Here is an 18,312-nt window from a genome sequence, read left to right as displayed (position 1 = left end):
AAGGCACATTGTCCTTTAAGTGGGAGGTTGTGGGGGTTAAAGGTCACTATGCCTTTACCCCGGTTATGTACAATACTCAAACACATATATAAATGAATGAAAAAGAAGATTAGGGTGGTTGTGCACCCACCAAAACTTGTGTGGCTCTCTGTTTCTCTCTCTCCCTCTTCCGTTCTTGCTTCTGTTGAGAGCACTCTCAGGCAGCACTGGAAGTGTAGGAGCAAGTTGACATTAAAGATATGAAATCAGGGTATTCAGAGACAAGAAGTGCCATCCTCTACCAAGAATGAGGGTATTCAAAGACATATAGTGCCATCCTCTACCAAGCAATTAATATTAAATATATTAAATGAGGGTATTCACAGACAAGTAAAATACTGGATTTGAGTCCAGATGCAACCTTTGTGCATGCAATGTTGGTAGATGCATATGTGAAGTGTGGGATGATAGAGGATGCACAGCATGTCTTTGATAAGTACGATAAGGGTACCGCATTGATTGCATCCTTGCACATAAATTTGGAAGCAATGCAATGTCTTCAATTAGTTATCTGATTGTGATGTGGTTTCATGGACTACCATAATCTTGGGATATGTCAACCAAGAAGACGGTATGTTGGATTTGGAATTACATGCACTGATGCAAAGAAAATGGTTTCAACCAAATCATTGAACTTTACTAATTTTAATTCTTATAATAGCTTGGTAGCACTGCAAGCACGGGATCAAGTGGATGGAGGCAACGTGAAAACAAGAGAAAGGCAAAGCTACGGACTCCCATGTAGTGAATTGTGGATGTGAGTCATATGTATTTGTTGGAACCATTTTATTAGGCACATATGCAAAATGTGAGAGCATGCAAGATGCACAACATGTCTTTGATGTGATGGTGCATCATGATGAGATCATGATATGATGCAGTCCCACGAGAAGGAAGATGGTGGGTGGGCTTTGGAGCTATAGGTACTGAATTACTAACAAGTGGCTTTGAGTCACATTCATTTGTAGGTACCACTTTTGTGGATACTTATGTGAAATGTGGAAGCATAGAGGATGCATGTCATGCCTTGATGAGCTGCCTCATTATGATGTGGCTTCCTAGATTGCCATGATCTTGGGTTATGTCCAAAAGGAAGACAGTCCGCTAACTATGGAACTCTATGCATAGATGTAGCAAGGGGGCACAATCCCAAATCATCATACTTACACTGGCATATTGTAGACTTGTAGTAATATGGCAATGCTTTATGTGGGGACAAAAAGTGATAGGAACACTGTACAAATAGGGTGCTTGCAGAAAGTTAGAGAGATACACTCGCAAGCAATGAAGGGATGCACTAAATATACATGTACATAATATATTACATATAATATATTACTACCCTGAGATATATATATATATATTATATATTATACATTACATATTATTTAATATATATTATTAAGGATCGGGCTACAAGCGTGAGAGAGATCAAAAGGATGAGAGAGAGAGAGAGAGAGAGAGAGAGAGAGATGTGGGGGACAAAAATTGATGGGAGCATTGTAAAAATAGGGCCCTTGGAGAAAGTCAGAGACATTCACTCTCAAGCAATGAAGGGATGCTCTGAGATACATGTACATGATATATTATGTATTATATATTATGGTTGTGTGTGTGTGTGTGTGTGTGTGTGTGTGTGTGTGTGTGTGTGAGAGAGAGAGAGAGAGAATATACTATATATTATATTATATTTAATATATAAAATAAGGGCTCAAGCTACCAGCTTGAGAGAGAAGGGAGCTATGGTGATGCAAAAGCTTGCAATGTAAGACACGACCCCTAATAACCTTTGAGAAAGAACTCATAGCGATGTGGGTATAGATATAGATATTCCTAAGGTGGACTAGGCCACATATCCACATTACAAGCTTCTCTAACCAGATTCTCAAAGAGAGAAGTCAAATTGGATGTGTGAACATAAGTCTAACATATAGTTGACACATGTACATCATGAATGGATAAGTCTAACATTAGAGTTGAACATGTAAGTTTGTGCATGCGTATATATGCAAGCACACGTATGTACATACATTAGTACATGTACATACAAATAAACACACACACACATTGATATAACCTACACATAATTACTCACGCATATGTTCATGTGCACGTGTGTATGTGTGTATATCTGTGCCCATGTGGAGGTTTTTCCTATCTCAATATGCATTATTACAGATGTTAGGGTGTGTCCACCTGTATGTTGATTGTCTCGACATGTGTGAGTGTATCTCTATGTATGTGCATGTGGTGTTATTATACATGTATGTCTCTATGTGTGTATGCTTGTGTCCTGCTTGTGTTTATATGGGGAAATAAACACACAAGATCTCCGTAAGATACACACACATGTACATAAGCATAGACCACATGCACATGTACCCAAAGACTCAACACACATGTATATGTGTATATACACAACATGACCTATGTGCACACATAGGCAAGCACACACATATGCATGTGTATACATGTAGGCATATACATGTACATGAGCATACATACACTTGACCATGTGCACACATGTGAGAGAATTTGTGTGTGTGTGTGTGTGTGAAAGAGAGAGAGAGAGAGAGAGAGAGAGAGAGAGATGGATAGTATTGGTATAAAAACCATTTTTTCCAAATAAATGCATTGTTAGGGTTTCATTGGGATTTGATTTGTAAACTTACTAAAAAGCATACAAATGTTGAGATTTGTAAACTTTCACTTGGAGAGAGTTGGAGGGAGAGAGAGAGAGAGAGAGAGAGAGAGAGAGAGCAACTCCCTTTAGTAAGAATATATATAAAAATCTTGAGTATGAGATGAATTTAACAATATGCCATGAGTACAAAAAATTAATTAAAGTGCATGGTTGTGTGCTACACTAAAGAGCTTCAAATATGTCTTTACACTTTGAAATTTAGGTAACACATGAAAAAGTCATATTAATTTGAAAGGAGATGGGTTATTATATGTTTTACCTCCCCTCATCCAAAAGACCCCACCCTTGGGCCTCATATTATGAAAAATATGAAAAAATCTTAAAATCTTGCATATTTTTCAAGGTAGTACCTTATATTTTATGGGAGGGGGACATGAGATTTTCATTTTCTCCCCTTGCAGAATTGAAATTTTTTAATGAAATCCATGCATGCATATTCTATATAGACCTTGTATCCTATAGCCTAGGGACGAGGGTAGTAATATAATACATATTGAGTTGGCGCCCCAGGAGAGGGAGAGAGAGAGAGAGAGGACACATCCTCTCTAACTGAATAACTACCTTTTTCTTCTTCTACATGTACACAGATTCTATGCAATACAAGGCAATGACTTCTCCTCTCTTCCTTGCATCCACGTTCTTAAATTTCACAAGGCAATGATTTCTCATCTCTTCCTTGCATCCACGCTCTTAAATTTCACAGTTTGAGCTGTGGGGTATTGAAAGAAGAGAGATCCTAAAAGGAATTAAGAAGAAAATGGAAACTATGTAGAATGGCGGCTACTTCATGTTAACGTGGCAATTGAGCCATCCTAGCAATATAAATCGACTTAATTATTTCAAACAATGTGACCTCGTGAAATTACTAATAGGGTAATGACTGCTTGGGAGTGTGACTATTTATTATGCACTGAAAAATGACGAGTATAGCACCAATGCTATAAAGTGAGCAGCATGGAAAGACAGTAACTTACATTAAGCACCAAGAGTACTAGTTACTTGGCCAGCACTAGGACGTTTTTTCAAATTCTGAAATCATGTGCTTCCACATGGCACAATATACACCCTTAGATTTTTTAAATTCTGAAAGCCCAAAAGCTTTGAAAGCTTTTGAAAAGCTGCGTAAAAAGCCAAGGCAAAACCTTTAAATATAGGCAAAACGGACGAACGAAAGCCGTCTCGTACATGAAGGCTCTGTAAGCCTGTAAATGCAAATTCTTTTGGAGCTACTTTTAACATCGCCTAACATAGACAACTCGTGATTTTTTTTTCAAAAACTAGCTTGTAAGTTTTGCTAATGCTTAGCTTGAGCTTGTGCTTCCCGAACTGGTTGTGCTGGACAGCCACCTACACTTAGAAGGCGCTCTCGCAATAAACGCTCCTCGGTTGTACTCTGCCATTCTCGTCCACCCCCAACACCTCAATCGATTCGCCTGAATAGAAGAGACTCTCCACAAATCTTTCTAGCACGTACCAAACCCAAATACTACAGCCAGCGCTATACAAAGGCACCGACACGCTCTCCACCACCACACCCATCTGCTCCAGGAGCTTTGCCGCTTCGTTTGTCACCGCTACCACATCAACCTCCATCATGGGCGCTGTAAACCCTTCCTTGACAATTCCTATCTGCATGCCTTGTACGCCTCTCTTCAATTCAGAAACATAGTCTATCTTTTTTTCCATCTTTCTTGCGATGGCGTTTGCTCTATTATCGATGCGGTCCCAACCAGCGAGCACTCCCAACATCAACGCATTGTCTTCCACAGTTTGAGTAATAGGTCCTGCATGATCTACGGGGCCATACAACCATCGATGAACTAAACCATGTGTAGGCTTACAACCCACAACACCGTTTACGGCACTCGGTATACGGCAAGATCCACCTTAGTCGCTACCGTGCAAGGGGAGAGGCAGGACATCTAAGCCAGGATTGTGGCCCAAGCGACATCGCAAAGTCCATGCTTCATAGGGATTGTCTGAGACAAGGGCGTGAAAGCTCGAGGTGAAGAGTAGATGGGGCTACGTTCCTGTGGCTGCGAAGCATATTGGGGTGTCGATTCACCATAGCTTATGGGAATTTCGAGGGCCAATTCGTCCGATGCCTTGAGGTGATCCAACAAATCTGATTCACCAGTCGACTTCTACGCCATGGAAACACGAAGGATTGATTCAAACTAGCGGATTCACCTTCGACATACGTTGAGGAAACCGCGCATCGGCATAGAATTGGATTCCCCAATGAAATCCTAAGGAATCCTTTCACGAATCGGAATTTTGTATTGCTGTTCGAGCGAGGGAGAGGTACTCCTAGTGAGCATATCTTCTGAGGCGGTTGCCTTCCTTGCAAGGTCGTCATCATCCTCGCAATTTATTATATCTTCCTGGCTACTCGTTTCTGGCAGTGGGGAGGGGGAAGGGCACGCTTGATCTTTGCCAACGATTTCTTTCATTTTGCAGTGTCAAAATTTATGAACATAACAAGAAGACGTGCTGCTTGGACTAGGCTCCGTGATTGTCTTTCATTGAAGAAGCAATGACGCCAGAGCTGTGAAGATGTCCCCTTGAAACATGGCGTATAGACTGATAGCGAGGTAGAGATGCTCAAGTAAATGCTGTAGGGCCTTGTTGAGAGAGCTCTCCTCTCGTAGCAAATCTTTGTGGAAGCTAGGTAAGGAGGCAAGGTAGAGTTTGTGAGGTACGCTATGCTCGAGGCTACGGAGGGTTTGAGATTTGAGCAGGTAGGGGGATGTTAAACTCTCAGGAGGAGGAATACGAGAAGGACAGCCTTCATCTTATAAACCAGCGTTGATCTGTTGAAGGGGTTTAATATAGACGGATATACATCCATAAATCTTTCAGATTTAGTCAATCAGAACCAATTGACACTGTTCCACACTTATTCTAGCACTCAGAAAATGACTCCGAAGATTCCCAATTAGTCATATAACACCCCTATTCCATTTTCTAGAAATATCTTCGATTCCCGCTGAAACAGAAGCGATCGAACGAGATTCCAACAACTGCTCAACTTTCGGAAGACCTTGAATGATATCCCCATATCTCAATCTGTCATATAGTAATGTTATTAAAGTATCTCCTTATCTGATTATATCCCTGTAATCTTTATGAATAGTTGCAAACATCAATAATTGTTGCGATCTGATCAAAGTTTGCAAAAGTGTCAATGATAACTATTGCCAACTCATAAGTCATGGACATAGTGAATCATTTTAGATATAATAAGATGTTATTTATACGCACTTTTATATTTCCATAGTCGTAATTTTTTGGAATCTTGCAAAGGCAAAAATTGTAACTACAACTGCTCGAAGATGTGTGAAGATGATTACCTTGATGGTTTGAACATTTTTGATCGTTGGATTGTGTATAGCTTTTGTGCTTGAATTTATCATCTTTAGGAAATTGCACATATGCTAACCAACATATCCAAACATGCAGAACATGAGGAATGCATATTGACTAATCATGATTGTTTTTCAGATTCCAACATTCCAGCAAAGAAATAGGCGACTTCTCGTCGAGCTGTGGACGTCACAAAGGATACTCCACGTAAGTAGAATGTACGGTCATTTCAATTCTGAAATGTTTCTGCACTGTCTGTTGCTCTGGTCCGCATTAATGCGCTACACCTCCAACACTGGAGGTGACTATTCGAAACGGGGGGATGGCACGTTCCCCTATGATATATAATTTTTGGAGAGACATGTGCCGGCTCTCCACCATACATTACGTATGGTTTTTTTTTTTTTTACACCTCATCTTGAGCATGCACACTTCTTCGCACATTCTGTTTCCGCAAGGGAACATTACATTTGCTTGGTTCGACCAACATACTAATCATGTCTGCAATACTTCTGTTTTCGAGATGTTTGCAGCCTCCAAACGAGTGTCTTCTCCTAAAGGTACGCACAACAAAATGTATTTGCTTGATTCAAGTTATTTTATCAATTCTTTCACCTTCTAAAGATAGAGGTTCAGCCCATTTTGTTTTTCCTGTTGCGTTTAGACAAAACCACGTGAGTGAAATTGTAGCAAAGTTTCGGATGGTTTTTATTATTAATCCCTGTAGGTGTTTAAACCTGAACATAAGACATCGATTCATGTCACGATGTAGAAATGACCACCGGAAACTCCTTCGAACATGACCATTCGTCAACGCTCAGAGCAGCCAGAGGTCGAGCTATTCAACTTGATATAACATCAAGAAAGATGTCCTTGAGGCCAGCTACGTCATCGTGGTTGACCATCGCAAATAGATACAAGCAATGGGTTAGTAATTGCGCGGCTATTTTCTCTAGCCTTCAAATCTGCGGTGTCTGTGGCATAACCACGCTACTGTTTGCAAACCAAAGGATCGTTTCTTCGCAAGGCATAGGCATCTCGAGCCACAGCGCCGCACTCGGAAACATGATACTTTTGGATGCCTGCGAGAATATGGGCATGCAAGTGAATTACTGGAAATGCCAAAGCTGCACACGAGATGCCCAGCGGAGCAGATACATTGTGCGGTTGATGCCACAGTACTCTCGGCAGTTGCTTAAAACAAACCACCTCCACACGCAACTGCTAAGCATCATAGATGTATCCATTTCAGTTACCACGACTGCAAATGCGATTGCTCGTGGCACACTCGATCGAAGGTCACTTCTAGACAATCCTCTAATATCTTGGCGAAATGTCCCACTAAGCTCGGCTCAAGAAATCGTGACGAATGAGCTGTCAGCTGTGCTCGCATACAACATCGAGAACAATCCAATATTGCGCAAGTACAATTCTTTAGCAAAGCGTGCGGACATCAAGATGGGTATGTGCATCTTGAGTCCTCAAACCATTGCAGGTATCTTGGAACTACACGATGAGACATCTCCCTTCGAGTTAATGTCAATAGCGGAATCTCAGCCTGAGCTCCTGCTTTTGCAAAACATGGTGGACCCCGCGAACCGTCGCGCCTTTGATGCAAGGGACAAGCATGAGTTTGCATCCATACAGCTACGGGGTACAGAAATGCTTTCAAAGAGGGTCGCTTCATTCCACGTCGACGGAGTAGCAGCAGCTGGCATTGCATGCGTTGGCATAACCATGGAGTCAGCAGTGTTCCCCTTCCTGTTCCCTTTCAGACGGGGCTACTATGATGGCTGCATACAGTTCAGCAACTATGTGAAAATGAGAATATGCACCTTATTCTCTATCTACACGCTCTACAAGCCGTACTTGTTGATCATGTTCCAGTTAAAGCAGGCAGTGATGATTGCCAATTCAAGCAACTCTACATGCTTGCAATGAGACATCGACCAATATAGGAAAGCCAACCCTGCCACGACCGATGAAGACGCAATGAGACACGTGCTTCGCTACAGCATGCCATCAACAATGCCGGGGTCCCCATCGTGGCATCGACGGCAACTGAAGGACCTCATAACGATGGTTGATGCTTGGGGCCTCCCAGATTTCTTTCTGACATTCACTGCAGACGAGGTCACTGATACACAGTGGCAAGAAATTAATGTGATCGAGAGCATCGCAACACATTATAATGCGCAATTCACTTGGAAGGACTGTCCTGTTGAATGCGTGGCACTTTTCCACGCACGCTTCCACATGTTCATGCGCAAGCATTTGCTTTCATCCGACGGTCTGCTTGGCCGAATACAACACCATGTCGTTCGTTATGAGATACAAAACAGGGGCTCCCTACACGCCCATGTCATATTGTGGGTCCACCATGATGACCGTCAGCGAATTGCAAATGAGATTGCGGCTTACGTCCCCAGGGATGAGGCCCTGGATCCTCGAAACACAAGGCTGCAAGAACTAGTTCTCAGGAAGCAGTTGCACGTATGCAGGAAAGCGTGCTACGTCAGACCGTCACACCACAATTGCAAGCACGGCTTCCCTTTCGCAACACAGCCAGAATATGAACCCATCCTCGACCCTCTGACGCAACGTTGGTTGTATTACCGGCCGGGACATGAGCACCGAAACGTCGTCCCTTACCACCCTTCCGTGTTACTGTTGTGGGGTGCGCACATGAACATACAGCGGCTGACAAACTCTTCAATCTCTCACTACCTCCTCAAGTACGCGATGAAATCTGAACCAATGGGCAAACTGAACATCCGTTCAGAAGACGCCTCGCGTTTGGGGTTGCAACATCTCGACGAAGTAAAGCTGAAACTCATCGCCGCGAGCCTCCTATCAAAACCAACCTCTCCAACAGAGGCCGCGCTAAACTGCATGCAGATACCAACAATCACAAGGAGCGAGACCGTTCACTATGTCGACTCCTCGCCACCATCTCTAAGACAACGCATCATCTCGCGAAACAACAATGTCACCCTGCACCCGGTCGACATATACTGCGGGAGACCGAGCGTCATCGAGGATAGCACGTTCTACGATTACCATAGGCAATATGTGATCCAAAAGCCCAAGGAAACGCAACGTGGAACGGTCGGTCTTGACCTCTTAGGCAACAGGATCGCAAAATGTGAGCGAGTAGTCAGATTCACTGACTACCACCCTGGACATCAACCAGAGGGGTACTTCTACAACGTGCTCTTGCGAAAACTCAGCTTCAGGAATGAAACAGAGCTCATATCACCTGCCAACACAGCTAGATCCTACTTTGTCGAATGCCAAATGCGCGGCCTCATATTGAGCAACGAGGACCTCGAGATGTATGTGACCGAATACATGCAAAGGAACTTGCTAGCGACTGACCACACGGACCAGTTGATCAATATGATATTGCAAAAGGTTGCCATCATCCGAGACTGCCCGATGGAAGTGCCTAACATCGACCAGCAAACCGTCGAAGGGCCAACACGCACGAGGATGTTGGAAAAAATGGTCGAGTTTCGCACCGTCGCCAATGCCGCATTGACAGTAGAACAACAAAGAGTCTTCGAAATCCTAGCTTCAACAAGCTCGGGGCTGCACGTTGTCTGTGGAACACCAGGTAGCGGCAAAAGCTTCTTGATACGGTACTATGTTTCGCATCTGGTAGCGCAAAACAAAACGGCAATACTCTGTGCATCAACAGGGGCGACTGCGACGCGGCTGAGCGGGATTGCAACCACTGTACACTACCAATTCAAGATCCCTGTGCGCAGCAGTCAGTACCCACTGAACATCCATGAGATGGATGAGCGACACCTCGCAATCAAGGAAGCCAACGCGATCATCATTAACGAGATGTCCATGCTAACAAGGATGACTTTCGATCTCGTGGTAAGACAAATCGTCAATGTGACTAATGGCACATTGCATGAGCCATTCAGACACAAAATGCTCATAATTTTTGGTGACCTGGCGCAATTACCGCCAGTCTGCAAACACCGCGAGGATCTCTACGAGCCGTGCCACATCACGTCCTCCGCGCATTGGGCTCAAGCAAAAATGTACCACATGCAATTCTCGGTGCGACATGCACGAGACATGCCGTTCCTGGCATTCTTGCATACCATAAGACTCAGGACGCCCACAACTGACGAGATTTCCGACTGTTTGGGGCAGTGCATTGTCGACAAGCAAGGTGCATGCCACTTCATCGATGCCAAAACAACCATCATTTGCACGCACAGAGTCGATGTCGCTACCTTCAACGATGAGCTTGTGGAGAAATTCAACACTCCTGAGATGATTGTGCATGTTCAAATACACAGTAACGCCGCGAGCGAACCAGCTCTCAAAGAATGGTTGGAGGACAAAAGCTTCAACGAGATAGGAAAAATTTGCGTGGGGGCGAAGGCAATGATAATGGAAAACATCGACCTCGCAATAGGTGCCGCAAATGGAGCAATGTGCAAAATCAAGAGCATCAATGCAACTAGCAGGGGAGAAATCAACGGTATCACTGTCGTCGTGGACACAACAGCGGCCGTGCTCACATTACGACGCTCGAAGCATCAGCGAAAGGCAATAAATGGAAAATGGTTCCACAAGTCCACATTTCCACTAACCCTAGCATACGCTATCACGGGACACAAATCCCAAGGCGCAACCATATCGAACAAAGTGCTGCTCATATTTCGAGGAGTGTTTGCCCCTAGCCTAGCATACGTGATGTTGTCCAGAGTGACTGAGAGAACGAGGCTGCGCATACTACATTGCCCACATCCAGACATATTCAGACCAATTCCACGAGAGTTCTCACAGCCGACAACACAACCACGTGCATAAAGGTATTCACTACCAGAGATTGAAAAAGGCAGAGACAAGTCATGAATATGTTACGTCAAACATGCGTGCAAGGAAAATGGTTTTAATATCTTGTCTATTGTCGAGAACAGGTGCAGAGAATCAGAAAGCTCGGGACATTGCAGCATAAGACATGGACGCAGACAAGGTAAATTCCACCAGCATGAAAGAATCTTTTTTTCTTGAAGATTTAAAAAGACGGCTCATTTGAAAAGACGGTGTAATAAGTCGTGCCTGCAAGCAGCTATTTGAGCTATACAAAAGCAACGCGACGGCAACAAAACCTCCACCAGCAAAGAGGAGGTTCTTCCTAACCACAAAGCAATTCCGGCTAGCAAACAATGCAGGAGAACGTCCGGGAGCTTACATCAACGGCTTCAACACGTATGCGGAACTACGCGACTTCATTGACAACTGCAATAGGCGTTTGCAACTAAAAGACAGCCGGGAGGCTTGAGATTCGCAAATGGTACGTAATGCTTCCGAAAATTAAAAAAAACCGCAACAATTGAGAAAAAGAATTAACGAGTTGCAAGAACAACAAACTCATCATGGATTGCACTTCTCCTGCAGGACTCCTCAAAGAGATCCTTGTCGAGCTTGACATTGAGTTCGATGAGACCGATAGGATGATGGAAAGTTTGGAGGGGCAGAAGCTACTAGACACGAAGACGAAAGGGATCACAGCGTATGCGTGCGAGCTGCTGCATTACGGGTACAACGTATCCTTGGAGTTGCTGAGGGACACGACGCGCGATCAAGGAACGGCTATACTCGAACAATTCATGGAACAATTTGGAGGGACGCACGACGCGACGCACTCGGTGACGACACTGGAGAAGCTTACGTATATTTTCGACAGGGACTTATACGAGGAGCGCTTCAGTATTGGAAACGATCCTTTCACGCCAACAGAGAAAAACCAGGGCAAGTAAATAAATGCATTCTATTATGGACCTCAAACGAAAAAAAAAAGACCGAAAACATCAATGACTAACGTAATTGTCAATGTTAACGCAGGTACGACATTCAAAGACGCGAGCCTCGAGATGGAGGAGCCTCCACTGAAGCGCCCGCGCAAGGGAATCGTGCGAGCCTCGTCGTCTACTGCATCACGTGCAAGCCCAACAACAGAAAATACATAGGAAGCACGACGGACCTGCCGCGGAGGATCAAACAACACAATAAAAAACCACCGGCGAAAATGAAAGAGGACTTGCAGCGTTACAAGCCCTTCGAAGAAAATTTCGAAATCAAAGTTTTGGAAACAACAGACACTATAGACAAAGCACGAACTTTAGAGCAGTACTACATAAGGAGCCACAACACAGTAGGTCCATTAGGTTACAACACGCTCGAGGGCCATCTGGCTAGAGCGCGGAAGTACTATTTCCTAAAGCGTAGGAACATAATTTGACCCAAAAAATAAACATTTGTGCCTTCGAAAAAAGGGATCCAATGAAGTTGCAAATGGTGCTGGAACTTTTGTCGTACATGCAATGCAGCTTTGGGTTTGGATTATTCCTGTCACAGTTGCATGCTTCTGTCTCAATTTGGTTTTGATTTATTATTTATACATTTCTGAAATACATCTCCCCGTCGTTTGCTCAAAGTGGAATGACAATAGATTTGCTTACAGTGCAAAGAATAGGAATTAGTCTTCCTCCGAAAAAAAGAAAAACTACGTTTTACTGTCGACATGAACAACATCAAAGTGCAAGCAGGACTGGATGATAACAAAATCTCAAGAAAAGGTTGCAATTGAACATCAATCTTCTGCATCATTTCTGACAACGTGACTCATGTGAACCTCAACAAGATAGCAAAAGAGAGAAGTATTCATCAAGAGCCCAGCTGGCCAAGCAATCTAGTTAAATGGTAAGCAGAGCACCAAGAAATGGATCTTAGGATGTAGTAATAGAAACCTTCTCGTAAGTTGTTTTCTGCCTCCAAGTGCGTGGTAAGGGAAACGACCCACCGTATCTCTGCTGAAGGAAGACTACAATAGCCAAAAGGAAAGCTCCACATGGTATGATGGCATCCCAAGAACTCGAATAGTAATTCCAAGTTGGAATGGCATAGGAATACGAGCTCGTGGGGCGTGGAACAAATGTGGATGCCCTCCATAAGTCGTAAAGATGTGGGAACGACCTCAGCAATGTCATTCCAAAATAGAATGAACGGGAGAGTATTCTGTCCTCTATTCCCCACAAACAGTTTGCCACCACTTGCGGGAACAGGAAGAAGTCAATAGCGATACCTGAGTATGCCTTAATTGCTGCTAACAACGTTCCACCTTTAGTTGCAGGAACTATCCAGGCAATGAATCCCCCGAGGACGTAAGCTGTGAGGCAAACGTATAGGACTTTCCTTTCCATGTACCAGGGCCCCTCTATAGTAGACACTGCAGCTTTGCTAACTTGTGCTCGATAAATAAGGCGCAAGAGTAAGAAACACACCGCCGTGGCCATGATCCTCACTAGCACCTCGGATAGACGAAGCCATTCCAATTGCCCAAATATCAAAGGTGTACGTCTCCTAGTCATTCGAGGGAAGATTAACTCGACGTTCGATACCAGCAGAATCAGATAGCCCAAGTTGAGAACATAGAGCATTAACAAGGACACATGTGAAAGTATACTTGGATGCCACTTAGCATGAAGAAGCTGAATACCTACTAACACAGCTGCCATTGTAACGGAGATTAATGCCATGACGCTTTCCCAATCCATTTGATGGATAGAAGCGGAGCCTTGCTCTCGATAAAAGTTCGAACTTGAAGATAGAGTGATGGGTGCGAAAAAGAGTGGATCACTGTGCTCCCTCAAGCTGATGATTCGACCACGAATATCATGATGAACAGAAATGGATGGGTTTGTAGGAGGGTACTGGATCGTCGCATGTACTTGACAATCCTTGTCACCGTCTTCAAGACGGTATGCATCCTGTGCTGGAAAATCGATATTGCGGCAAGCAATCAAACATAGCAACCCGGTCCTCCGGTTATACACACCCTCTGCAGAGACTAGCATGTCCGAGGAAGAACTAGTTTGATGCGCCTGCCAGGGAAAATCTTCCACATCGAAGCTGATATTCATGTGATCTTCCCAAGGTGCACGTAAGGGCGCGAATTCGCGATCGAACCTCCCGTAGATCCTCTTGTCGATTGAGAGTATATTAAAAGTTGCGAGTCTCTGTTCCCCTGAGGAAGCTTTCAATGTAGATGAGAATCCAAGATCTGAGGGTATGTTCCCATCTGGGTACATGAGCTTCGAAGATCCCTTCTTGCTTTCCTCTTCCTCGTCTGCGCTATCAGCCTGACACTTGTTCTGCGCCTGCTCCAACCCATCCCTTGTATACGAGTACCTCATTTCCGATGATAGCGTCCTGCTCAGTCCAAGTTTTGCATTGGCCCCTCGGAAAGAGAAGGGTTTGAAGGATGGAGATGTTGAGTTGTGGCTCCTCTTCACATGTCCCAGGACGGCATATCGAAAGATCAGGTCAAGGCTGATTGGGAATTGTAGAGTTACTACAATGTCACAGTCAGGAGATTCGAGTGTCACTGAATCACCACTGAGTTCGCTGAAATGACAAGCAGCCATGCAGAATTGGCCTTGGGTTGAATCCCACTTGCCCTCAACAGCAAGAACTTCTGGCCGCCACTGCATCCACGAGTTACCAAGAGCAAAGAAGCCATGGACCAACCCGTGCCGGCACTCTACTTTCGGGCGCGCAGTGAGGATCTTTGGAGATCCACGGTCAATACCTCCAGAGACATTACAGTTTGAATCTTTGCATTGAGGCTGCCATACGATATCCAACTCTTGAGTGAGCAAATTAGGAAGCCATTCACAGGCAGTCAATCCATCTTTCAAAACTTCGACACGTGCAGGAACATCACGATGCTGTGAACCACACATAGCACGTAGCTCTTCTGTCTTTGTGAAAACATACGGTCGATTCGGAATAGCAGTGATCGTTATTGGTTGGAAGAAGAGAGGGTCGGAATGGTTCCTCAGACTCTCCAGCTTCCCCTTGACAATCGGCTGAGTAATCGATGGCTCTGCTGGATAACGGAAATTCATCTTCACCTGGCAGTCTACCTGATTTTCCACATGCAGATCTTGGAAACATGCTGCCAAGCAAAGATGGCCTAAATTGGCAATCCACACTCCCTTTACCTTCCCAGACCAAGTGCGTCTGTCGCTCGACAAGACTGTAAAGCCATCGACAATGTCGTACCCAGCAGGCTCTTGGTTGGCATCAGTCACGTCTTTCGTTTTGCTTATGGAGAGGCGGATTCGTCTAAAACCGTTGATGGAGAAGCCGACATCATAAGCACTAGGGGGGAAAATGGGAGACCCACCGTCAAAAGATCCGTAGTGGAAGCTGAGATCCGGCAAGGAAGAGGTGATTAGAGGGGGGGAGGAAGGTGACAAGTGGTGTGGGGTGATTGCTGAGATGATAGGATGGCAATGATCTTGGTATGGAAAGGTGAGGGAGGTGGCAAATTTTGCAAAGAGGAGGAAGAGGATGAGGCTGGCCAAGTGAGGAGAAGAAGCAAGAAGAAGGCAATTGTTGAAGGTGGAGGAAGCCATTGCAATTGTTGAAGGTGCAGGATGCCATTAAAACTTGTACTGATTCGGTGGTCAGACAATGCCTAATGGATTAATAAGTCCCTTTTGTATGGATTCACGTTTAATTCACCATGTGGGTGGTTCGATCCACGAGTGTTCACTAAAAACCAAGCTTTAGTGTCACCAAAAAGAGAGGTTTAGACTAGTTAGGTGAATTGTTAAATCTACCAAAAACCGTCCAATTTTGGGAGAGAAGATTTTTGAGCTCATTTTAGTGAAAAAACTTGTAAATTTCGATGCTTTTGGTTTTGGTATTGGTTCACAAAATGTTTTTGGTGAACACTGTTTTCAAGATAAGAGCACTCTTAGTGACTATTATTATCGAGATTTCCAGTATAACTTGACACAAATGGATGTGATTTTTAGGAATATGGTCCAACATGTGTTCTTTTTTTTTTTTGGGGCAATTTGACAATTCAAACTCAATAAGTGTGGTCACCTGTTAAGAGCTACTAGTGACTACTATTATAGAGATTTAAAGTAGCTACAACAATTGTTCACAAAAATGAATGAGATATTGGAAATATGGGTCCAACAATGCATATTTTCTTTTTGCAAATTCACACTTCAAAGTGAATAATAATGCTCACCACTTAAGAGTTATTACTTGATGCTCTACCATTTAAAAAAAAGTGTTCCACCTTATATGCACCATTGATGCACCTATATTCATGTGGCTTCAATAGTTTATGTTGATATTCATTTGGTGCTTCTCTAAACTTTTCCTTCCTTCCACCCACACTTCCTTTTTTTACACACCACCTCCTTTCTTTCCCTTTCTTTTTACCTCATTTCTTTCCATCATTTATCCACCCCACATCATGGTGCATGTGGTGCACTCACACATTTCTTACACTATCTCGAATCCTCGAAATTGAGAATCCTATGTTTCCCATATTTGGACTCACATTTTCAAAGTCGTGTGAGATCATGACACTCCTCGTTTCTATCTTTTTGTAACTCCATTCATCGTGGGGAGATCATGACACTCAATTTGCGTGAGATCATGACACTCCTCGTTTCTTTCTTTTTCTAAGTTCATTCATCGAGGCGAGATCATGGCACTCCTTTTGCAAGTAGGGTAACAATAGGCATTGTTTAGCATCTAGATTATGGAGATTCAGAATCATGCATTTTCCATACTTGTGCTCACTTTTTCTATTCTTTAAAAATTTTAACTAATGAAAAGAGACTCAAAAGCATTCTCCTTTTCCCTCTATATCTCCAAAGAACACCCCCCCCCCCCGCCCTCGCCTCCCCCCCCACCGTCGCCCCCCCCCCCCTCTCTCTCTCTCTCTCTCTCTCTCTCTCACACACACACACACACACACTTGTTTTTCACTTATAAACACATTTATACTGAGATGAATCTCTTGAATGCATTGCTCCAATAGTCTGGACATAGGCAAGACATCTAAAATGCATACGAGGAGCAATGCTGCATCTCCGTTGCATATTGTCAACAAGTACGAGATGCACAGGCCGCACTCCAACATATTGAATAAGGAGGCCATGTTCGTAAGTTGGATCCTAATTTTGTGGCCTAGATGTCAAAAAACCCTCTACCATTCCGGCATGTATTACTTTTGTGGATGATGGACCTTTATGTCCTATATGCCAAGACCGTTTTAATATGATGATCGGCTATTATGCACTCTCATGTAACCAACAGTTTCACCTAGCATGCCTAGTAAATAATTTAAATGTTAGGAGTACATGTCCAACCTGCAATGCTCCTTAGGCTTGTGAATTGTATGTTCTTGGCATTGAAGCAACATTTTCAGTAGATCCTTGGTTCCAAAGATTATAATTCCTGTATAAGTTGAATGACATATATTGTAATCACATATATCAATTTTGTTAATGAATTTTGGAGATGATGCAAGGAATTATAATATGTTCCCATGTTGTATTTTGTATTTGCAAATTGCTATCTTCTTCTGCGTATATTTGTTTACAAGAGTTTTGAGTGCTGCATTTTAAATGTTACGATATTCTAAACAGTTGAGCAATTTTAATCATTGTGTTTTTACAAATCAATATTCTTTACACACTCAATCATCTTGTGATCATGTTGATCACCCTGCTCTCCATCCTGGCTACCCTGGTACTAATGGTCTTGCTATGCGGCCTCTTCACTCTACTGTTGAACAATTGCCACCAGTGCAACTGTTCGTGTGGACCACCAAGGTGACACTACTTTGAGCGATTATGAGCTGTTAAATTTTGTGGCTTGCTTTCTGATACTTGGCCACCTATGTAAAAGTTTTTTTTGCAGAATGGGCACTACATATATTTTTTTGGCCACATGCAGTTTACCTAAATTTTTTGTAAAATGAGCATTCCTTGTACTTTGCTCATATTGAACATGACAAATAATGTATATATAGTGCCCAAATTCTATGTGACTAGGCATGTATACTTTAAACTTAAATAGTATGGTGTCCTACTACTTTCATGTTTGGTGCAATGTTGGTTGATGTAAATCAGTATGGTTACTTAACCGACACTTTAAAATTACACTCTAATTTTGTTTTGCAAATTGTAAATGGAAACTGCAAATTTTCCTTCACAAAATGGCCTCTGATGAAATTATAAATCTATCTTGCACACTTTCATGAGGTATAAGCTCCCTGAGTAAAGTGTGCTAGGAAAGATCAATAACTTCATCAATGGCTAGCACACAACACGCCACCACCTGCTATTTGC

The 18,312-nt window shown here is 43.3% G+C and overlaps 1 protein-coding gene across 1 annotated transcript; it reads right to left on the bottom strand.

The window, feature by feature from the left end:
- Positions 1-4,096: 4,096 nt before the first annotated feature.
- On the bottom strand, positions 4,097-15,564 carry LOC147886548 (uncharacterized). The gene is made up of 2 exons (XM_087395274.1): positions 13,227-15,564; positions 4,097-4,536 (listed from the first exon to the last, which is right to left on the bottom strand). Exons 1-2 carry the CDS (start codon positions 15,562-15,564, stop codon positions 4,097-4,099), a joined length of 2,778 nt encoding a protein of 925 aa, XP_087251400.1.
- Positions 15,565-18,312: the final 2,748 nt, after the last annotated feature.

This window comes from Dipteris shenzhenensis, chromosome 24, assembly GCF_047967505.1.
Source record: "Dipteris shenzhenensis isolate YYH24624 ecotype China chromosome 24, Dip_SZ_1.0, whole genome shotgun sequence".
Lineage (NCBI taxonomy): Eukaryota > Viridiplantae > Streptophyta > Polypodiopsida > Gleicheniales > Dipteridaceae > Dipteris > Dipteris shenzhenensis.
Note: the sequence above shows the minus strand (reverse complement) of the source record. Positions and strands in the feature narration are given on the sequence as shown.

Coding starts and splice junctions, on each gene's coding strand:
- LOC147886548 (XM_087395274.1), bottom strand. CDS start 15,564: ATGGCTTCCTCCACCTTCAACAATTGCCTTCTTCTTGCTTCTTCTCCT. Junction 4,537..13,226: donor AGCAATTAAGGCATACTCAG/GTATCGCTATTG, acceptor ATGGCCCCGTAG/ATCATGCAGGACCTATTACT.